Source organism: Myotis nattereri, assembly GCF_964212035.1.
Source record: "Myotis nattereri genome assembly, chromosome: 14".
NCBI lineage: Eukaryota > Metazoa > Chordata > Mammalia > Chiroptera > Vespertilionidae > Myotis > Myotis nattereri.
Window position 1 is genome coordinate 25,003,383 of NC_138089.1, and position 21,521 is coordinate 25,024,903.

At 39.7% G+C, this 21,521-nt stretch overlaps 1 protein-coding gene across 1 annotated transcript in view; it reads right to left on the reverse strand.

Annotated features, from left to right (window-relative positions):
* Nucleotides 1–21,521, reverse strand: part of RAD18 (RAD18 E3 ubiquitin protein ligase) — a 75,056-nt gene that overhangs the window by 25,906 nt on the left and 27,629 nt on the right. The window contains exons 8-10 of the mRNA XM_081106379.1: nt 15,539–15,615; nt 14,248–14,308; nt 3,261–3,413 (exon numbers count right to left, since the gene is read on the reverse strand). Of these exons, the coding sequence (XP_080962505.1) occupies nt 3,261–3,413; nt 14,248–14,308; nt 15,539–15,615 (291 nt within the window). The remainder of the gene's footprint in view (nt 1–3,260; nt 3,414–14,247; nt 14,309–15,538; nt 15,616–21,521) is intronic.

Sequence of the window (21,521 nt, forward strand, 5' to 3'; positions counted from 1 at the left end):
ATATCCAATATTTTTGTTTGATCCAATACCTTTGGATCAAACAAAAATATTTTGTCTCATTTCTCTGCACCCGTTGTCATAATCTCAACTTCTGAGGTCTCTCATTGCAGATAGAGACAAAGGTTTGCAAAAATGTCACAAGAAGGTACACAAGTAACCAAATATCTACAAATGTGAGTGCAGAAAATAATACCAGTGAAGAATTCTCCAGTGCTCAGGACTCTCCCTCACAGCCTGTTTCAGAACTCTGCTGGGATTTCAATTGTGCCCTTTTAGATTCAGGACCCGAGGCAGTACTACACTTTAAGTGCAAGCTGTGCATGCTAGCAGTATAGTGCCCCCTCTCATGAGTGTCACAGAGAGCAGAGTGTTCGCACATCACTCCTCCAGGGTGCTTTAGGGGCAAGTGGCCTTTCACAAAGGACACAAAAAGAACTGCCAAGGTTTTATTAAAAGGAGAAAAATTATGGAAAAAGAATAAGACAAATTCTTCCCAAAAAACCCTCACAACCTTTCAAAGTCCATACAGTCAGGATTTTTCCATAAATAACTATATAAGTTTTTGTTATACTAGAGAACATCATATGTCACAAGAGTAAAGTTTCTAAAACTAAGCTCCTGATGTTGCCTGACCTTCAATAAGTCTAATCATTACCCTCTAATGTTTACCTGGGAAAAGGAAACAAGAAGCTAATGAGGACAACCCCTTGTAAAGAGATACCCAAGATCATGTTAAGAGGAATCAATCACCCAGTAACCCAGGCAATCCTGTCACTCAACTGGCCAGGAGAATGCAATCACATTGGCAAACCAGGGAACAGAATCCTATTCAACTTAAAATTCTTTTATTTTTGCACCTGTGTTACAATCTCCTCTTACTTCTTCCCCTATTTAATAATATTAGATAAATTCCCTCTTGAGGACAAACATCATACAACAATTTGTGGGCTTTGAAAGTCAGTTATCCTTCATATCTGTCCATAGATGTCCAAAGAGGACTTCAAATTAGAGCCCCAAAATATGAGGCTCTGACATCCAACTTCCCCAAAGACACGCAACACAATAAATGAAGGTTTTACTTGACAGAACACACATCTTTTTAAACTTATACTGGCGCGGCAATGAGCAAGTTTATTCTAAAGAGCGAAAATTACACAGTACATGCAGTTGTGTGATGCCATACAAAGCGCAGCCTTTCAGTCAGTCTGTGATTCTGTCTTCCTCTCTCTCACTCCCCACCTCGCTCAGACCTGCGCATTCATGCATAGCAACCTACCAGTAGCACTCATCTGTGAACCCGAGAGAGAGCAGTATTTATGTGCGATACACATACGGGTAGGGCAAAGTAGGTTTACAGTTGTTCGTATGAAGAATAACATAGTGAAGAAATAATACAAGAATAAATTTTTGCATACTTACTGTAAACCTACTTTTGCCCCACCCTGTATAATACATAACCCCTGAGTATAAGCAATCAATCATTTTCAAGAGATGCAACCAATAACAACTGTTCTCCAATTCTGAGATAATAAGCCAGGTTTTCTCAGGAGCTCAAGTACTTTCTAAGACTATCCTTTAACAACCACATGAACAAATCCAAGTTGTTCACAAAGACCATGAGGTATATACTCAGGCAGCAACCTATAAATGACACCAGAATTTAGGACAAATAAAACACTTACAAATAAATCTAACTAAGAAGGTAAAAGACTTGCATACTGAAAACACAAAACATTGTTGAAAGAAATTAAGAAGAGATACGTAAATGAAAGATTATCCTGCATTCATGATTGAAAGACAGCATTGTTAAGATGTCAAAACTAACTAAAGCAATCCCTAGATTCAATGCAAACCCTATAGCACTTTTTACAAACAGAAAAATCCATCCTAAAATTCACATGGAATCTCAAGGGACTCAGAATAACCTTGAAAAGGAAGAAGAAAGCTGTAGGACTCGTATCAATTTCAAAATTTGTTACAAAGCTACAATAATTGAAAAGTATACTACTGGCATAATGATAGACATATAGACCAATAGAATAGAGATTACAGAAATAAACCCTCACGTATATGATCAACTGATTTTCAACAGGGATGTCAAGAGTATTCAATGGGAAAAGGACAGTCTTTTGGACAGTCGTTTTAACAAATGGTGCTCAGAAAACTGAATTATCTACATCTGAAAGAATGAGTTGAACCCTTACCTTACACCATACTTAGAAATTAACTCAAAATGGATCAAAACCTAAATGTAAAAGCTAAAACTATAAAACTCTTAGGAAAAAACATAAAGGAAAATCTTCATGACACGGATTTGACAACAGCTTCATGGATAGAACACCAAAAGTATAGGCAGCAAAAAAATTTGATAAATTGAACTTCTTCAAAATCAAGTACCTAAATGCATCAAAAGATACTATTAAGAAAGCAAAAAGACTACCATGCGCCCTAGCTGGTTTGGCTCAGTGGATAGAGCATTGGCCTGTGGACTCAAGGGTCCTGGGTTTGATTCCGGTCAAGGGCACATGCCTGGGTTGTGGGCTCGATCCCCAGAAGTGGGTGTGCAGGAGGCAGCCAATCAATGATTCTCTCTCATCACTGATGTTTCTATCTCTCTCTCCCTCTCTCTTCCTCTCTGATATCAATAAAAATATATTTTAAAAAAAGACTACCATGAAATGCTTTTGCAAGTCACATATATAATAAAGCATTAATATCCAGTATAAAGAACTCCTAAAACTCAAGAACGAGAAAAAAAACCCACACCAAAGAACCCAATTAAAAAAATGGGCAAAGAACTTTAACAGACAAAAGGCCAATAACCATATTTAGAGAGTGGAGGGAGGGAGGGTGGAGGAGAAAGAGAAAAACATCGATTTGAGAGAGACACATTACTTGGTTGCCTCCCCCGACTCACCAGGACTGGAGATAGGGATCGAATCTGCAACCCAGGTATGTGCCCTTGACCCGGAATCAAACCCAAGACCCGTCAGTGGACAGGCCAATGCTCTAACCACTGAGAACACCAGCCAGGGCAAAGGAAGCTTTTAGAAACTGTATCTCAGGACATCCTCCCAGTCATTTTTCCCAGAGTTATAAACCTAGTTGATATTCAACAACTGCTTTAAGTCTAAAAATACCTTTTCCCATTTCAAATATCTATAAAGTACAAAGTAAATTTCTTTGTTTTAATTTTCTTTTTATATTAAAATGAATAGTGAAACTCAACATAATTTCTGTTTTTAATTAAAGTCTTTTACCCAGGCATACAGGGAACAGCATTTTTGTAGATTCATCTTCCTTTTGACCTTTCAACGGTTTTCTTGTATCCTTTTTTGACATTTCAACAGTTTTCTTGTATCCTTTTTTGGCCTGATCCACCAGAAGCTGAAATTCATTCTGATGTTTTTTACCTGAAATTAAAAAAGATTTTCTCAGTAAAGCTAAGACTATAAAAGTTATACATCTATAACCATCAAGAAGTGTACATGCTCGCTCAAGAACGGCACCCTTGGGAATCACTTGCAATAAGTGAAAAAGCTGGCAAGCACAAGGATACAAGGTGCTGGGAGATTGTGGAAGCCTTTCCTATCTATTTCCTCCCCTCCTCAGCAACAAACATGGAAACATGGTGGTCCTAGTTCGTTACTGTAGGTTTCTTCCCAAACCCCATACTCCAGAAAGGGTTCTGACAGAACATGAAAGATACTGCTTTCTTTTCTGTTGCTGTTCATCCTCACTGGAGGATACTTTCCCCTTTGATTTTTAAAGAGTGCATTGGAGGAAGGAAGCGGGGAGTAGAAACATTGATTGGTTGCGTCCCACACTAACCCTGACCGGTCAGTGATCAAACCTGCAACCCAGGTACATGCCCTTGACCAAGAATTAAATCCATGACCCTTAGGTCCATGGGCTGATGCTCTAACACTGACACACACCGGCCAAGACATGCTACCTTAAATATATCCAAAAGACACCTTCTAATTTCTAAGACACCATTCTAATTTCAAAGACACAAAAGAATACTAAGATGAATATTAATTAAATATAAAACCAGAAGCCTCTAGGAAAGTTGGGTTATAAAAACAAAAAATATCCATTTCAAGTCCCTTCTTTTTCCCTTTACACTACTTGCTATTTCCTATCAGAAACCCTTTAGCAATCTAAGCCATTTCCTCCATCAATCTACCTTAACACCTCTGAAAATAATTTAAGTCTGACCTCTAGGTCACCATTAGTAATATGCATTAATTTACTCAATAAAGAGTAGCCAGTCATTGTTAGAGCATGACTTGAGGACGTCTATTTGTGACCTGAACCGTGGCTCAAATAGCTGAGGTTGCACTTTACTTATCTAGCATCTGTAAACACTAAAGCCATGATTCAAAATGTCATAAATCCTGAAAAAATACATTTTAGAAATAATCATACTGCAAATGATTCTTTTAAAACAAAGTTTTGAAAGTGTTTCATACAGTAACCTATATTTTCCCTAAAGCACAATACTAAGAATACCTGGGTGTGGGGGAAACTATGCATTTTCTAGGGCTACCCTTCCCAGATTCCAGCCGTTCACTGCCTTGAGCTATGCTACAGCTCTGTAAATGTAGGTAAATGATGACATTGGAAAATTCTTGTCTACATAAGCAAAATCCTGGCTGAGGAAGGCTCAAATGACTTTCCTCCCACACTGTTGAAGGAGCCAGGTTTACTCCATTTGCACATTTATTTTAATACTAGTGGCCCAGTGCACAAAATTCATGCACATTAAAAGGGAATTAATTAGAGGAAATATTTTAATATTGCTATTTGCCCTTTCTCTATAATAGAAGTGTCAGATGAAAGAAAATTAGTAAAATGTATATGAAAATCTTCCTCCTGTCAGAGTCTGGGGCATGCCGTGGAACCCAAAGTCAAGTCCCTGCCCATTCGCATGCACCTTGAAATCACGCAAGACCCAGACCTGGCCAGCCCCACCCCCATTAGGTGAGATCCAGACCCAGCCAGCCCCACCCCCAACAAGCCCAGCTGGGCGGGGGGGGGCACAGCCTCAAGTCCCCCAGCCCAGCACTGGGCAGGGGGCACAACCTCAGGGCCCCCCTCAAGCCCTGCTGGGTAAGGGGGCACAGCCTCAGGACCCCCAGCCCAGTGCTGGGTGCAGGGCATGTCCTGAGGTCCCCCTTCAAGCCCCGCAGGCTGGGGGGCGTGGCCTGAGGGCCCCCATCAAGCCTCGCTGGGCTGGGGGTGTGGCGTCAGTTCCCCCAGCCCGGTGCTGGGACAGGGGTTGTGGCCTCAGGTCCCCCGACCCAGGGTGGGGGTGCGGCCTGAGGTTCCCCATCAAGCCCCACCAAGTGGGGGGTGCAGCCTCAGGTCCCCCGCCCTGGTGCCACGCAACCTCAGGTCCCTGCTGATCACTCGTTACAGGATCCCCCACCTCTGCTGTGGGCGCAGCCATCTTGTGTTATGGGAACCCTGCCTCCGCGGTGGTGCACCCATCTTGTGATGTGATGGAGTGAGGGTCAATTTGCATATTCCCTCTTTATTACATAGGATTCCTGATCAATAAGTGTACTGGTCTTTAGCCACTAGGAAGAGACTGCTCCTAATTTTAATACATTTATGTGCATGGTATCTGTATGAAAACTCCCACTAAACCAAGGTGCTGGGTTATAAAGTGTCGGGTAAGTTTTAAGATACTGGTTAAAATTTCAGCAAAAGAAATAAAAGTTGTCCATAAGATTACTGGAAAGTTAGCTTTTTAGAAACAAGTGAGATCCTAAGATTACAAGCTAAGTGATCTTTCAAGTCCTATTTAACTCTATGCATTTAAGGATAATTATTTTGTACTGCTTCACCTCCCTAGAATCAAAAATATAAATGGGCTCACACCATAGTAGTTTCTGTTAGGGCAGCAGCACCATGGGGTCTCTGGAATTTATTTAGAACAGGTGTAGGCCGTTTTCCTAGTAAGGCCACTCCATTGTGTACCTGTGGATTGTGGGTTTAAGAACTTAAGTTACACAAGAAACTTGCTAAAGTAATCTCATTAACAGCCAAGGAGAGAAGGAAAGACTTGATGCCCCACTTTGTAGGCTTATCCTTAATATACTGCTTGATGGCCAAGTGGTTTTTTGTCGGGATCATCGCTCATCTAGGCTCAAATGTTGCTTTGGCAGATAGAAGTGGAGAAACTTGGGGAGCAGACTTTCCAAGAAAGGCCTAACTTTATATATTCTATCTGTCTTATCAATATCTGTGTCTTCCTCATCAATTATGCATAAAAAAACTCCAAAGAGCCAAGAATCTGTCTCGAGTCATAACATTTCGAAATCCGGGAGTAAATCCAACAAAGTCAGAGCCTTCATTTGTCCAATAATCCTGATAGCTGGGCTTTATACATAAGTGTTCCATATAGATCCTCAGTCCAAGAAAAGCCTTCATTTCTTCCACTGTGGCATCCTTGGAATTTTGGGCATTGTAGGAGTTGGGCTTTACTATATGCAATTGGTAGGCCCGGAGGTTGGTTTTCTCTGTCAAATTTTGCCAGAAAGTATCATCCAAAAACAAGGATAAAAAGTCAATCGGTTCACTCTCCTTTGTGATAGATCCAGGAATGTTCACTGGGCCTTTCCCATCCTCAGTGAAATTCAGATCTGTATTTGGTAATACAAAATTCCTTGTCCAACCTTCATCACCACCTAGATCTCCCCCATCAGCTGTTTGAGGGACACCCCCCCCCCTTCTCTTACTATCGATCTACCTCTAGATCTATAAGGTTCAAGATTCTCCTCATCACTCGAGCTCTCACTGTCTGTGTCACTTGAACTGGAATCGTATTCTTGATGAAATTCTGACTCCTCAAAGTCTGAATCAACCAAAGTATGGATCACCTGTTGGACTGTGATAAGCCTAGACCTACTTCGCTTTCCTGTTGAAGTGCTTGGTTCATTGTGAATTTTCAGAATTTTTTCACGTCAAACCACACAAAGTCACTTCAAACACATGGGGGCAGACATTTGCAATGGCTAACCATGAGGTCTGACCATGATTGGTTGGTTATTTTTAGTTTGCGACACATTTTTTTCACGTACTAGGCAAAGTACCGAAAATTAGGTACAGCAGTATAGCGGCAGATTTGGAAATTACCGAAAAATCGGTACAGCGGGCTGGTAGGGTTAAAATAACTGTGTAGTATTATAGCATATTTCATTGTCATTTTAATTTGTATTTTCCAAAAAAGTAATGACCAGTAAAACTAACCATATCGTTTTATGTGGTTATTTGGTGTCTGAATATCTCCTTTGCTGAAGAATATGTTTAAATCTTTGCCCTTTTTAAAAATATGGCATATGCCTTATTATTAAATTGTAAGAGTCCTTTTTTAAAAATATATTTTTATTGATTTCAGAAAGGAAGGGAGAGGGAGAGAGAGAGAAACATCAATGATGAGAGAGAATCATTGATCGGCTGCCTTCTACATGCCCCCCAGTGGGGACAGAGCCCACAACCCAGGCATGTGCCCCTGACCAGAATCAAACCCAGGATCCTTCAGTCTGCAAGCCAACGCTCTATCCACTGATCCAAACCAGATGGGGCTGTAAGAGTTCTTTATATAGTCCTGGCCTGTGTGGTTCAGTGGTAGAGCATCAGCCCATGTATTAAAGGGTCAAGGGTTCAATTCCGGTGTAGGAGGCAACCAATCGATGTTTCTCTCTCTCCCTCTCCCCATCTCTTCCCCATCCTCCCTTCCACACTCTCTAAAAAAATTAGTGGAGAAAATATCCTCCGTGATCAGGCCTAAACCGGCAGTCGGACATCTCTCTCACAATCCAGAACTGCTGGCTCCCAACCACTTGCCTGCCTATCTGCCTGATTGCCCCTAACCACTTCTGCCTGCCAGCCTGATCACCCCCTACCCCAGCGGTTCTCAACCTGTGGGTCGTGACCCCTTTGGTGGTCAAACGACCCTTTCACAGGGGTCACCTAAGATCATCCTGCATATCAGATATTTACTTTACGATTTATAACAGTAGCAACATTACAGTTATGAAGTAGCAACAAAAATAGTTTTATGGTTGGGTCACAACATGAGGATCTGTATTTAAAAGGCCAGAGGTTGAGAACCACTGCTTACCACTCCCCAGCCAGCCTAATTGACGCCTAACTGCTCCCCTGCCTGCCCGATCGCCCCCAACTGTCCTCCCCTGCCAGCCCGATCGCCCCTTGCCAGTCTAATTGCTCCCAACTGCCCTCCCCTGCTGGCCCAATCGCCCCCAACTGCCCTCCCGTCAGCCCAATTGCACCCAACTGCCCTCCCCTGCTGGCCTGGTTGCCCCCAACTGCCCTCCCCTGCTGGCCTGGTTGCCCCCAACTGTCCTCCCCTGCAGGCCTGGTTGCCCCCAACTGCCCTCCTCTGCAGGCCTGGTTGCCCCCAACTGCCCTCCCCTGCAGGCCTGGTTGCCCCCAACTGTCCTCCCCTGCAGGCCTGGTTGCCCCCAACTGTCCTCCCCTGCAGGCCTGGTTGTCCCCAACTGTCCTCCCCTGCAGGCCTGGTTGCCCCCAACTGTCCTCCCCTGCAGGCCATCTTGAGGCGCCCATCTTGTGTAAGGGTGTGATGGTCAATTTGCATATTACCTCTTTATTATATGGTATTGGTAATTTCTATTTTCTGTTTTTGTCCTGAATAGGCTTGCCAGAGGTTTTTTAATTTTATTTAGCTTTAAAAAGAACCAGCTTTTAGTTTCACGGACTTTCTCAATCATTTTTCTGTCTTCACTTTCATTGGTTTCTGATCTTTCCTTTAATATTACCAGCCCTCTGTTTACTTTGGGTGGAATCTGCTCTTCTTTTCCTAGTTTCTTAAGGTGAAATCATAGATAACTAATTTAAAACCTCTTTTCTTTTCTAATACAAGTATTTAATGTTATACATTTCCCTCTAAGCACTGCTTTAGCTGCATTCCACATTGATACAAAGTATTTTCATTCAGTTTTATATAGATCTTAATCTGTTTTTACTTCACCCAGTATATATTTCAATTCAGGTATGTTTATCATAAAATGAATTCCATTTGAGTTTTTCTTATATCATCATTTCTCACCTCAGCAGGACCCTACTTAATTCTTCCTTCTTGATATATGGAACATATTTATAAATGCTGTTTTAACCATTCTGTCTACTAGTTTCATCATCTGTCATTCCTGGGTTTGGTTCTATTAATTAAAATTTCTCCTTTCTATGAATCTTATTTTTCTGCTTCTTTGAATTCCTGGTAATTTCAATAGTATACTAAATACTAATAATTTTATTCTCTTGGTTGCTAGATTTTGTCCTATCCTTAAACTGTATTATATTTTGTTCTGAAGAATATCAAGCTACTTAGAATCGACTGAATCATTCCAAGGCTTGCTTTCAATTTTTAATAGGGCAGATTATGAAGATAATGAGAAGACAACCCACAGACCAGGAGAAAATACTTGCAAAAGACATATCTGATAAAGGACTGTTATCCAAAATATACAAAGAACTTCCAAAAATCAAGAAGAAAATGAATGACCCAATTTAAAAAATGGGCTGAAGATCTGAACATACACTTGCTGGAAAAAGATATACAGATGGCAAATAACCATATGAAAAAATGCTCAACATTATATGTCATTAGATAATTGTACATCAAAAAAAAACAACAGCAACTATTAGAATGGCAAAAATCCAAATCACTAACAACACATATGCAGGTGAGGATAAGAAGCAACAGTAACTCTTATTCTTTGCTGATGGGAATGCAAAACGGTACAGAGATTTAAAAAGATAGTTTCTTACAAAACTAAAGATACCTTATGATCTAGCACTCACATGCACTAGTATTTATCCAAATATGTTGAAACTTATGTTGACACAAAAAGCTGCACAAGAACATAAAGGAACCTTTTAAATAATTGCCAAAAGAAGCAATAGGTAAATTGATAAATAAACTATAGTGCATCCAGAAAATGGAATATTGTTCAAGGCTAAAAAGAAATAAACTATCAAGTCAAGAAAAAACACAGAGGAACCTGAAATGCACATTACTGAGAAAGAAGACAACCTGAAAAGGCTATCATCCTATCTAATAAAAGAGTAATATGTAAATTAACCATCACTCCACGACAAAGATGGCAGCGCCCATAGTGACCAGGGCAGGACGCTGGCAGTGTCATCCTGGCAACGAAAGCCCAGCGTCCGCGCCCCAGCCGCGCGGAGGGAAGGGAGGGGCCTCAGGCTGGAGGCTGGGGCGAGGGATGCAAGCGTCGTTGCAGGCCGGGCTAAGGGATGACTACCCCCCCCCCCACCTCCCCGTGCACGAATTTCGTGCACTGGGACTCTAGTATACTGTATAATTCCAATTACATGACATTCTGGAAAAGAAAAAAGTATAAGACAGTGAAAAGATAAGTGGTTGTCAGGGCCTAGGAAGAAAGGAGGGATCAATAAATAAAGCACAGTGAGTATTCTGTATGATAAGATAATGGTAGGTATATGTCATTATATATTTGTTAAAACCCATAGAATATATACCACCAAGAGTGAACCCTAATGTAAACTATGCACCTTGTGATAATGACATGTCAGTATACCACTCTGGTGAGAGATGTTGATGGCAGGAGAGATGGTGCATGTGTACATTAGGGAGATATAGGAACTCGCTGCATTTTCCCCTCAATATTACGTTTTACTCTAAAACGTAAAGTCTATTTTAAAAAAAAATCTTTTCATTAGAGAAAATTAGTACAACCATTAGTGTAAAGAAGTCAATGAATAACAGCCCAGAGGCCAAATCCAACCTATGGCATATTTTTGTATGGCTCTCTAGCTAAGAATGCCTTTTATATTTTTATAAAGATGTGTTAACAAATAGAACATTTGACCATATATAGCCTGCAAAGCCTAAAATATTTATTATCTGGCCCTAAGGTAGATTAGATTAGCCCAGCTACTAAAGTAATAAAAACTTTCTGAGGATTCTGTCTGAGGTCCCCATATATTTTGAGGTTGTTGTTTTTTTGTACTAGGGCTTGTGATGGATTCAAATTGTTTCAGGCCCTTTGTGAGCTCCAGAAATTGTTCTGGAGCTAATCCTTTCAAGTAGCCTTTCCCTAGTCTCAGGCACTTTCCTCTCATTCATGTGCAAATTGCTAGGCAGCCAAAAGCTTAACAGGATCTTCTATGTATCATATAGAGCTCTCCTCTATCTGAGGTTCTCTCCTCTCTGGTAAGCTGTCCCACAAATTCTAGCACCTTGGCCTCCCACAACTTTCATTTCTGGTTTACCTACTCAGTGACCCACCAGATTATTTTGGGGTTCTCCTACCCAATGCCTGAAAACTGCCTCTAGGCAGTAAGCTCTGGAACTGGAGAGCTCACCACTTTGTTTTCTTTCCTTCAGGAATCACAATCCTGTGCTACTTTTCCCCCACTATCTATCTAAAAAACCATTGCTTCATACATTTAATCAGGTTTTCTAGTTTATTAATGAAGGAAAGTAAATATAGTCTCTGTTATACTATCTGGGCTAGTAGAAAATTCCATTTATTTTGATTTTTTTTTGTTTTGGGAACATTATTTTCTATCAGATTATGTTAATATGTAATGGATTTGTTATTTCTAAATGAGTTAATAATTTTGAAATTTCTTGGTTTTAATTTTCCTTTGATCCATGAGTTATTTGGAAGTGTGTTGCTTAGTTTCCAAATATTTGGCAGTTTTCCAGAAGACTCTGTTACTGATTTCCAATTTAATTCTATTGTGGTCACGTTATAGTCGGCAGTTTGCTAGACATTAACAAACAGGAAGGGTGCAAACGGAACCAGACATCTGATTAAGCCGGATTAACTAGAAAAGGATAGTTTCAGTCACTCTAGGCAGATACTTTTCAGTCACCCCAGGCGCAACCTGCACCATTTCACCTGAATGAGCAGGGAGGTAAAAAGAAGGGGATGAGGGGAATCCTTTCACTGAGTGCATGAGCATTAGAAGCCAAAATGGCAACCATAAAGGGGCTGGGGGGGGACTAGCCTGAGGAAGTCTGGGGGAAAGATCTAATAGGATAAGGCCACAAAACCCCAGAGGATCCAGAATGAGATTGGACAGGGGAGGGCATTGGCACTGCCTGGGAAAAAGTCAGGAGAGAGACTGAAGACTGAATAGTTAAAAAGAAAGCCTGCTCTTTTCTGAACTCAAGGAAATATATAGAAGCTAGACAAAAACCCAGCGCCCTCCTTGGAGCATGCCCATGCCCTTCTTTCAGGCATGTACTTTTTGCCTTCTTTCCTCCTAAACTCTAAGGATCCCCACCAGACTTGCCACCAGGGGAGCAGCAAGCAGTGGCAGAGGACTCTCCTTTTGCCTCTGTCCACAAGGCCACTACTATAGCCAACCGACTCTCTGCTTCTCCAAGGGTGTACGACCTCGCTCACTCTAATAAATCTTGCCACTTAAATTCCTCCTATGTGCCTGTCCTAAAATTCTTTTCCTGAAACACCTCAAAAGAATCCTATTTCTAGACCATGCCAGGGCAGACCCACCGGGTCCAGGTCCTTCTTCAGTAACAGTCAGAAAAGTATACTTTGTATGCTGAACGAATACACAAGGTGAACCTTCTGCAGATTCCTAGGGTGCTCCCTCCACCTCTCCCCTTTCTCTTCTCTCTCTCTTCTATCTCCCTCTCCCTTCCTCCCTCTTTAAAATCAAATTTTTTTTAAAAAACACGACATGCATGTAAAACATTAATTAAAATGTTTAAAAGAAATCAACAGTATATTGAAAGCTAAATCAAAATGTATGACTACATAGTAAGAACTTAAGCTTTAGAAGAGCCTGAAAGTTTTGTGGGGGTTTTTTTGGTGTTTTTTTAAAGTATATTTTGAGGTATTTTAGGGCTAAACCAATTAGTTTAACATGACCTATTTAGTAAAGTAAAGCTTTTTTTAGATATTTAATAGTGGGCAATAGATATTTGTATATTGTCTTACCTGCATCTAATCCACTTCATTCTTAGTGAGGCATATTTGTTAGATACCACTCTTTTAGTGATTTAAATTACTTTTTTTCATGCAAATTTTCTGTTTTCCTTATCGTTACAGGCCTTAATTTTGCCAAATCAGTGACCATTTGGTTGTCTACCTCCTGTCTCAAGAAAAATCACTTTGGCTTCCCAAAAGTTGGTTTAAAAAAAAAATCACACCATACTTATCTTTCTAGCAACAGAGACATGACTTTTGTTGTTCAGCACAAGCCATCACATCTACATCTAGTGCCTGTGTACTTCTGCATCCTCCCTCCCCAAATAGACCACTGCTGAATCTGCCCCTTCAAAACAAAAGAACTGAAAAAAGAAGACAAAATTCTCTTAGCACAACCAAAACATTGTATGTGTGGTATACTCACTCAACAAATATTTATTAACTATTTACTGTTTGCCAAGCACTTAAATTTAAATTTAAGCTAAAAACAAACCAATTAAACAAAGGATAACAGCTACCTAACTGACAAAACAGTAATGAGCTAGCCCTAGGAAAGATATATACAAGGCCATTTAAGAAAAAGGAAGTGATAAAGTTAGGAAGTTAATACCTAATAAAATTAAAACTCTCTTTGGCACAAATGTACAAGCTATTAGTGCTGAAATTCTTTACAGTATTGTCATTGAGTGGCTTGAGGACAGGAAAGTCAGAAATGCTTCCATTTTAACCCCATTTTCTTCTCACAAAGATGCTTTGAGAGCAACTAATTAGTATTTGCAAAGTGCTTAGTGATAAGCTCAAAGTAGAATGCTAGTCACAAATCAAAAAGCAAGCGCACTGACTTATAAAAAAGGTCCCTGTCTGAATAAGCACAACTAAATTCAGTCTCTTAAGTAATATTAACAAGGTAAGTAAGTGTATACCAAACATTAATGTAAAAAATTTATTTTAGCCCTGACCAGTTTGGCTCAGTGGATAGAGCGTCGGCCTGCGGACTCAAGGGTCCCAGGTTCGATTCCGGTCAAGGGCATGTACCTTGGTTGCGGGCACATCCCCAGTAGGGGCTGTGCAGGAGGCAGCTGATCGATGTTTCTCTCTCATCAATATTTCTAACTCTCTATCCCTCTCCCTTCCTCTCTGTAAAAAAATCAATAAAATATATTAAAAAAAAATTTATTTTAAAACTTTAAGATAAAAAACTGCAACCCAGATTCTTTGCAAATAAAGAAAACCTCCTACAACTTACGGTATTTACTGTGGATTTCATCTATTTCCTTTTCTGTTTGGTCCTTCGTAAAAACCATTATCTAAAATAATTAAAAAAAAAATCTTAATTAAAAATTCATTAAATGACAAAAATAGAAATCAGTACTATAAACTTTAAAATCTCAAATGTGGATGTTTAAATAGAGTAAAATAACTGCTCATTTTTGCTTCAAATAGACCTAGGATAAGTAACTCCTGCATATTTCCCTTGAATATCATAATTAACATATATTTTACTCATTACTTATTTCTCATCAGTAGAAAATGCAACATGAATGCCATTAGAAGACATAAAGTATTAATACAACAATCAATTAACTTTCCTATTTTAAATAGTTAACTTTTTCACACTCATTAATACAACAAACTACAAAACACTTTACAAGACTGGAGACATTTAGCAGATCATTCATAAGGCAGATTTTCTTGTCTGCCTTCTATGTTTTCCAGCCTAACTTCTCCAAATCTATAATAATGTAATATATAGGGAAAATACAAGAAATGTTACATTTATAGTTCCGCTTTTTCACATCTGAGACTTAAAAAATCAAGTGTACTTACATGACTTACTACCGTCTCCATCTTACAGTTAGCACTCAGGTAGTAATAAAGTTAATGCAAATCTCATTGTTTCCTACTACTGATTATAAGCTCACTCCCCCCTACAAACACATTATTGATGGTCTAGGGAAAAAAGTCTACTTGGGAGAGCCCAAAACACTGCCTTATAGTGTCTAGGACACATGACTATTTTCTTCCTTGACATCCTTTCCTCAAGTTTTGGGCCATCACACTAGAGGAAGGAAATAGTGAACCATTTTAGGTTTTTGATTCCCTCAATAAGCTCAATAGATATTTTATAAACTCCTACAATTACTTAATTTCTCAATCAGGACCATCATGGAATGGCAGAATGCCAGAGCTAAAAGGGGATCTTAGAGATCATAGAATTCAATCCCAAAATTTTACAGATGAAGATGGTAAGGGAAGCAGAGGTTAAATAGCTTATCAAATACAATGAGCAGAGAAAGGGCTGATATGTAGGCATATGCTTTTTCTAAAGACTATTAACCATTAATAAACTCTAGATTGCATTCTGTACTAGAAGACTGCCAATTATGACAGAATTTTGTGCTAAAAAATGAGCTGCAGGTAAATCATAATATTTTAAGTAAAAATGTGTTCTAGTACATTCTGGCTTGCTTTAATTTTAGTAGAGTATTCAACTTTCCTTTATTTCTACCCAGATGCTGAAATAGACCATAACATACTCTTTCATTGAGTTTACTAGCTTCAAGACGCATCCTAGTCTTCTCCATATTTTCAAGTTCTTGAACTATTTCAGCAGCTGTTAAAATAAACACATATAATCAATGTTAATTAGGTCTCTCCCTACTCCCCTCTCTCTATCTTTCCCTCTCCCTCCTTTTCATTCTCTCTAAATATCTATGAAAAAAATATCCTCAGGTGAGCATTAACAACAAAGTAATAACAATAAGCCAATAGTAAAAATAAGATGTAATAAAAATACTCAATCCAAAAGACAGCAAAAAAGGGCAAAAGAAACAAAAAGTATATAAAACAAACAAAATAACTGGCAATATGATAAGGTTAAAACCAACTGTATCATAATTACATTAAATGTAAATGTCCTAAAAGCACCAATAAGAGACAGAGAATGAAGATTAGATAAAAAAGAAAGGCCACACTATATGCTTTCAACAGAGAACCCATCCTATATAATAAAAGCCTAATATGCAAATTGATCAAACAGCAGAATGACCGGTCAGCAGGGGGCGGAGCCAGTGAGTGGGCGGCGGTAGGCCAGCCAAGGTGGATGCCAGCAGGCAGAGGGAGGGGACAGTGATCAGGGGGCAGCAGCGACCAGCAGTGGCAGAGGGGCGATCGGGGTGGCGGGGCCAGCCACTTGCCAGACGGCACCATCTCCCGATTGGTCTGCTGGTCACCTCCTGCAGAGGGAGGCCAGACTGTGGCTTATGGGGAGCAGGCATAAGCCGTCAGTTGGACATCCCCCAAGGGCTCCCGGACTGCAAGAGGGTGCAGGCTGGGACCCCCCACCTGCCAAGTACATGAATTTCTGTGCACCTGGCCTCTAGTTTTAAATAAAAGGCATCGATAAGTCAAAATAAAGTATGGAAAGAGATATATCATATAAATACAGATTTTAAAAAACTTGAAATAGCTAGATTAACATGAAGCACAAGAGACTTCAGAACAATGCATGTTAACAGGAATAAAGAGGGAAATTATAGGAAGGAGTCAATTCACCAGACATACTCTCCAATGTGTTTGCACCTGAAAGAGAAATTTAAAATATATAAACAAGAACTGGATTTAAACTAGACTCACTGCCTTCTCATTTCTCATATTCTCCCCCATTAAGTATAACCAAATATAACACAGTAAGAGAACTCTGAAAAGTGGAAGGAGGAAAATGAACTAAGGTTCTAATAATTTGAGGAACAACACCACTATGGGGTCTCTGATTGTTCTTTTATCTTCTATATATCTGAGACTATTCTTTGGTGAAGCATGCAACCCAGAACCACCAACAGGCACAAGGGTGGGAAAAGCCCCAAGAAAAACCTGGAGAAAAGCATTCTTTAAACCTGCACAGGAAGTCCTGGACACAGCCCTGACTAAAAGTCTAGAATATGGCAAAAGGTCTGAGAACTGAACCACATTATGGAACACCAGGTTTCAGAGTGGCCTCCAGGTAGCAATGACAGGATATAGACCAGAATAATACTACATGAGCTCTGGAAACTAAATTGTCATTAGAACCACAGCCCACAAAAGCAGGCCAGGATCTGTGTGCTAACTAAAAACAGGGTGACTGACTGATATGGCAGAATATTTAAATAGGTTCTAGAATCTCATAACATTATACTCAAAGTGTCCAGGATAAAACAGAAACATTTGTCATAGTAAGAAGCAGGAAAATCACAACTTAAATGAATAAAGACAATCAACAGATACCAACACTAAAGATGACTTAGATGTTGGAATTATCTGACAAGAATTTTAAAGTTACCAGCATAAAAATGCTTCAAGGAGCAACTAGGAACACTCTTGAAACAAAAGCTGACAAAACTACTATTATATATAATACTTTTATGACAGACATAGGTCCATTATAAAAATACATCTTTTAAAAGTTACATTTAAGTTATTAATTTCTTGTACTGAAAAGGGGGTTACTAAATAGCAACAACAAAAATTGTAAACAAAGTAAAATAAATGAATCCCACTATATTTCAAATAAGTAATATAACTATAATGAAGGGAGACAAAAAGGAACTTATCAACACAGTATCTGACTATATAGCCTCAGCCCAGGCCAGGGAGGAGGGAAGAGGGAAGGCTGGGTAGAGAGGAATAAAAAAATTTATTAAAATAAAAAATCTGGAATTCTTTCATATAGGTAAATCTGATGTATAAATATATTCCTGAGTTCCATATGTTCAAAGCACCTGGAAGCAAAGGCAACATATCCTGGTTTGCAAAAAAATAAGAAGTAAAGGTCCTCAGGGAAATGGCTGATACTATACACACAAACACACACACACACAAACACACGAGGCCCAATGCACAAAATTTGTGCAAGAGTAGGCCTTCCTTCCCCCAGCTGCCGACACCAGCTTCCCTCTGGCACCCGAGACCAGGATTTCCCTCACAGCCTTGGATTCGTCCAGAAGGTCGTCCGGAAGGATGTCTGGTCTAATTAGCATATTATGATTTAATATATATATATATAATATATAAGCATATATATATAAAATAAAGAAGCTCCCACTAGCCAAATCTGGAAAAACATAAAACCAATATAAGGGTGACCATAAGTTATAAATATGTGAATCTACACTGATTACAGGCTAAGAAAAAAAAAAAACAAGAGGGCTCTTATTTTCAGAATCATGGAAAGTGGCAACTGGCAAATGTGAAAGGAGTGCTGACGTTAGAAAATGATCATTTTGCAACTATCAGAGAAGTTAAAATTACCAATGAATGCTAAATACTTGGGTAATATTTTAATGATATATAGAATATTTTTATGGTATTAAAATATTATTATACAGTCTTCTTATTAGTATCAAGGGGGAGACTATACAGTGGAGAAATTGACAAGGTGATCAAACCTGCAATCACATTGAGGGGCACAAAGATGTTGAATATCTCTAGCTGTTACTGATGTTCTGAAAAGGACAGAACATTACTTATATTGTGTTCATAGAGTATTGAAACCAATCAAATACAGGAAGGAGTAGTCAGCAGTTCATCAACATTCAGGAATGTACAACCTGAATGTTATTATAAGAAAACTAGAGGCTCGGTGCACAAAAATTCGTGCATGGGGGGAGGGGGGGGGACCCTCAGCCCGGCCTGCCCCCTCTCATAGTCTGGGAGCCCTCAGGGGATGTCCTACTGACAGTGGGCCTAAGCTACAGTCTGGCCTCCCTTTGTGGGAGGTGACTGGGCCAATCATGGGAAGGCTTTGCCCCCCATCATCCCGCTGCTGCTGCCACTGCCGGCCGCTGCCACTGCCAGCTGCTGCAGCTGCCGGCCCTGGGCCCTCGCTTCTTAGCACTGGCCCTTCCCACTGCCCACTGGTGGGTGGGGAGCGATCTGGGGCCAGGCCGGCTGGGGGAGGGGCTGTAAGAGGTTGAGGCACAACAGGTCCCACCCCGTCCAGCCTCTGCAGAGGCACAGCGCTGGGACCAGGCCCACGTTGCTGCCTCTGTGGAAGGGGCAGCACTGAGACCCAGACTGTGCAGCCCCCTCTCCTGCTGCCTCTGCAGAAGGGGCCCAGGCACTGGACCGGCCCGCGCAGTGTCCTCTTGTGCGCCACCTCTGTGAAAGGGGCAGCGCCACCGGCTCCACTCCCACTCCCACAGCAGCGTCGCCTCCACTTCTTAGCTGCTGTGACTTTGTCCAAATGGATGTCCGGAAGATGTCTGGTCTAATTAGCATATTACCCTTTTATTAGTATAGATATTAGACAAAGTCAAAATGAGGAACAGCTTATTTGAGGGAGAAAAACAAAACACAAAGACTATATTCTTTTACTAGTAAAATGCCAATGTCATAAAAAGACAAAGAAAGGCTGTTCCAAATTGAAAAAGATTGAAAAGATATTATAACTGAATGCAGGATGTGATCCAAAACCGGATCATGCACTGGAGGGGAAGAAAATCTACAAAGGCCATTTTTGGGTCCATTGCTGAAACCAGAATAGAGATAATAAAGTACTGTAACGAAGTTGAATTTACTGAGATTGATAACTATATAAGAGAGAATATCCTTTTTCTTAGGAAATACACAATAAATATTTAGGGATAAAAAGTCAAGATGAGCCCTAGGCGGTGTATCCCAGTCAGTGGTTAGAGCATCCGCCGGAGCACCAAAGGGTCTTAGGTTGCATTCATAGTCAAGGCACGAATCTGGGTTATAGGTTCAATACCAGGCCTGGTTGGGGCACATGCAGGAGGCAACCAATCAATCAATGTTTCTCTCTCTCTCCACTTCCCGTCTCTTCTTCCCTCCCTTCCGCTCTCTCTAAAACTCAATGGAAGAAATATCCTCAAGTAAGGATTAACAACAACAACAAAAGAGTTAAGATTATACAACGTACTCTCAGACTAAAAAAACACACATATGTGGCCCAGCTGGCGTGCTCAGTGGTTGAGCGTTGACCTATGAACCAGAAGGTCACAGTTCAATTCAATTAAATACAAGAAGGAAAAAAGTGGAATTCAATGAAATACAAAACAAACAAAAAATGAGAAAAAAAATAAATGAAATTGAAAGTTGGTTCTTTGAAAAGATCAATGAAATTGTTAACCTGTAAGTAATCCAATCAAGAAAAAATAAAAGGGAAGACACATTTCTAATATCAAAAATGAAAGACAGGACATTACATAAACATTACAAGGCTAATGAAGAAATATTATATTTTTTAAAGTTGGTAAATTATAAATTCATCAACTTAGATAAAATGGATAAATTACTTGCTAAAGATAAATGGTATGTCTAATATTAAAAAATCAATGTAATGCAAATCAAAACCATAATGGCATACCATTTTACACCCACTAGGATGGCTACAATAGAAAAGACAGAATAACACGTGGTAGCAACTATGTAAAGAAACTGGAACCCTCACCCACTACTAGTGGGATGTAAAAAGTTGTGGCCACACTGGAAAACAAACTGGCAATTCCTCAAAATGTTCAGAGAGTTACCAGTTGACCCAGCAATTTCACTCCTAGGTACATATTCAAGAGAAATATAAACATATGTCCACATAAAAGCATGTACAAGAATGTTCACAGCAGGATTAGTCATAACAGCCAAAATGTGGAAAAATCCCAAATGTCAACTGATGAATGGGCAAAATATGTGGCATATCCATACAATGAAATATTATTCAGCAATAAAAAAAAAAAATGAGGTACTGACCATGGAAAAACCTTGAAAATATGTTAAGTGAAAGAAGTCAGTCACAGAAAAGCCAACTATTTTATGATTTCATTTCAATGAAATGAACTTCCAGTTTCCAGCTCTGCTTGTAAAAAGCCTGGAAGTTGCCACTCAGTCCTAAAAACAAGTTAAAGGCTGAAAAGAGCTAATGGACCTCTCACAGAAGATAAAATGATGTAGCCATTAAAAACAGGCTGGCAATTTCTTATATATTTAAATATATATAACCCACATGACGCAGCAATTCTACTCCTGGGTATTTATCACAGAGAAATGCAAAAGTCTGTAAGCCCATGTTCATGACAGCTTTACTCATAACAGCCAAAAATTGGAGACAGACTAGGCATCTATTAATATGCAATACAGCCATACAATAAATGCAACACCGGGGACAAACCTCAAAAGCACTTTGCTGAGTTAAAGAAGCCAGACACAAAAACGATATGCTGTACCATTTGTATTAATGCCATTTATCTGGCATTTTAGAAAAGGCAAAACTTCAGGAACATAAAAGAATCAGTATTTCCCAGGATCTAGGGTAAGGGAGAGGAAATTTACTGCAAAGAGGCAGAAGAACTTTTGGGGGTGCATAATTTTAACTGAAGTGATGGCTAAATGACTATATATACATTTGTCAAAATTTATTAAACTATACACTTTAAAATGATTAATTACATAAGCAAATTATACCTCAATTTCTAAAATACACACATAATGTCCTGGCCAGGTGCCTCGGTTGGTTGGAGATAAACT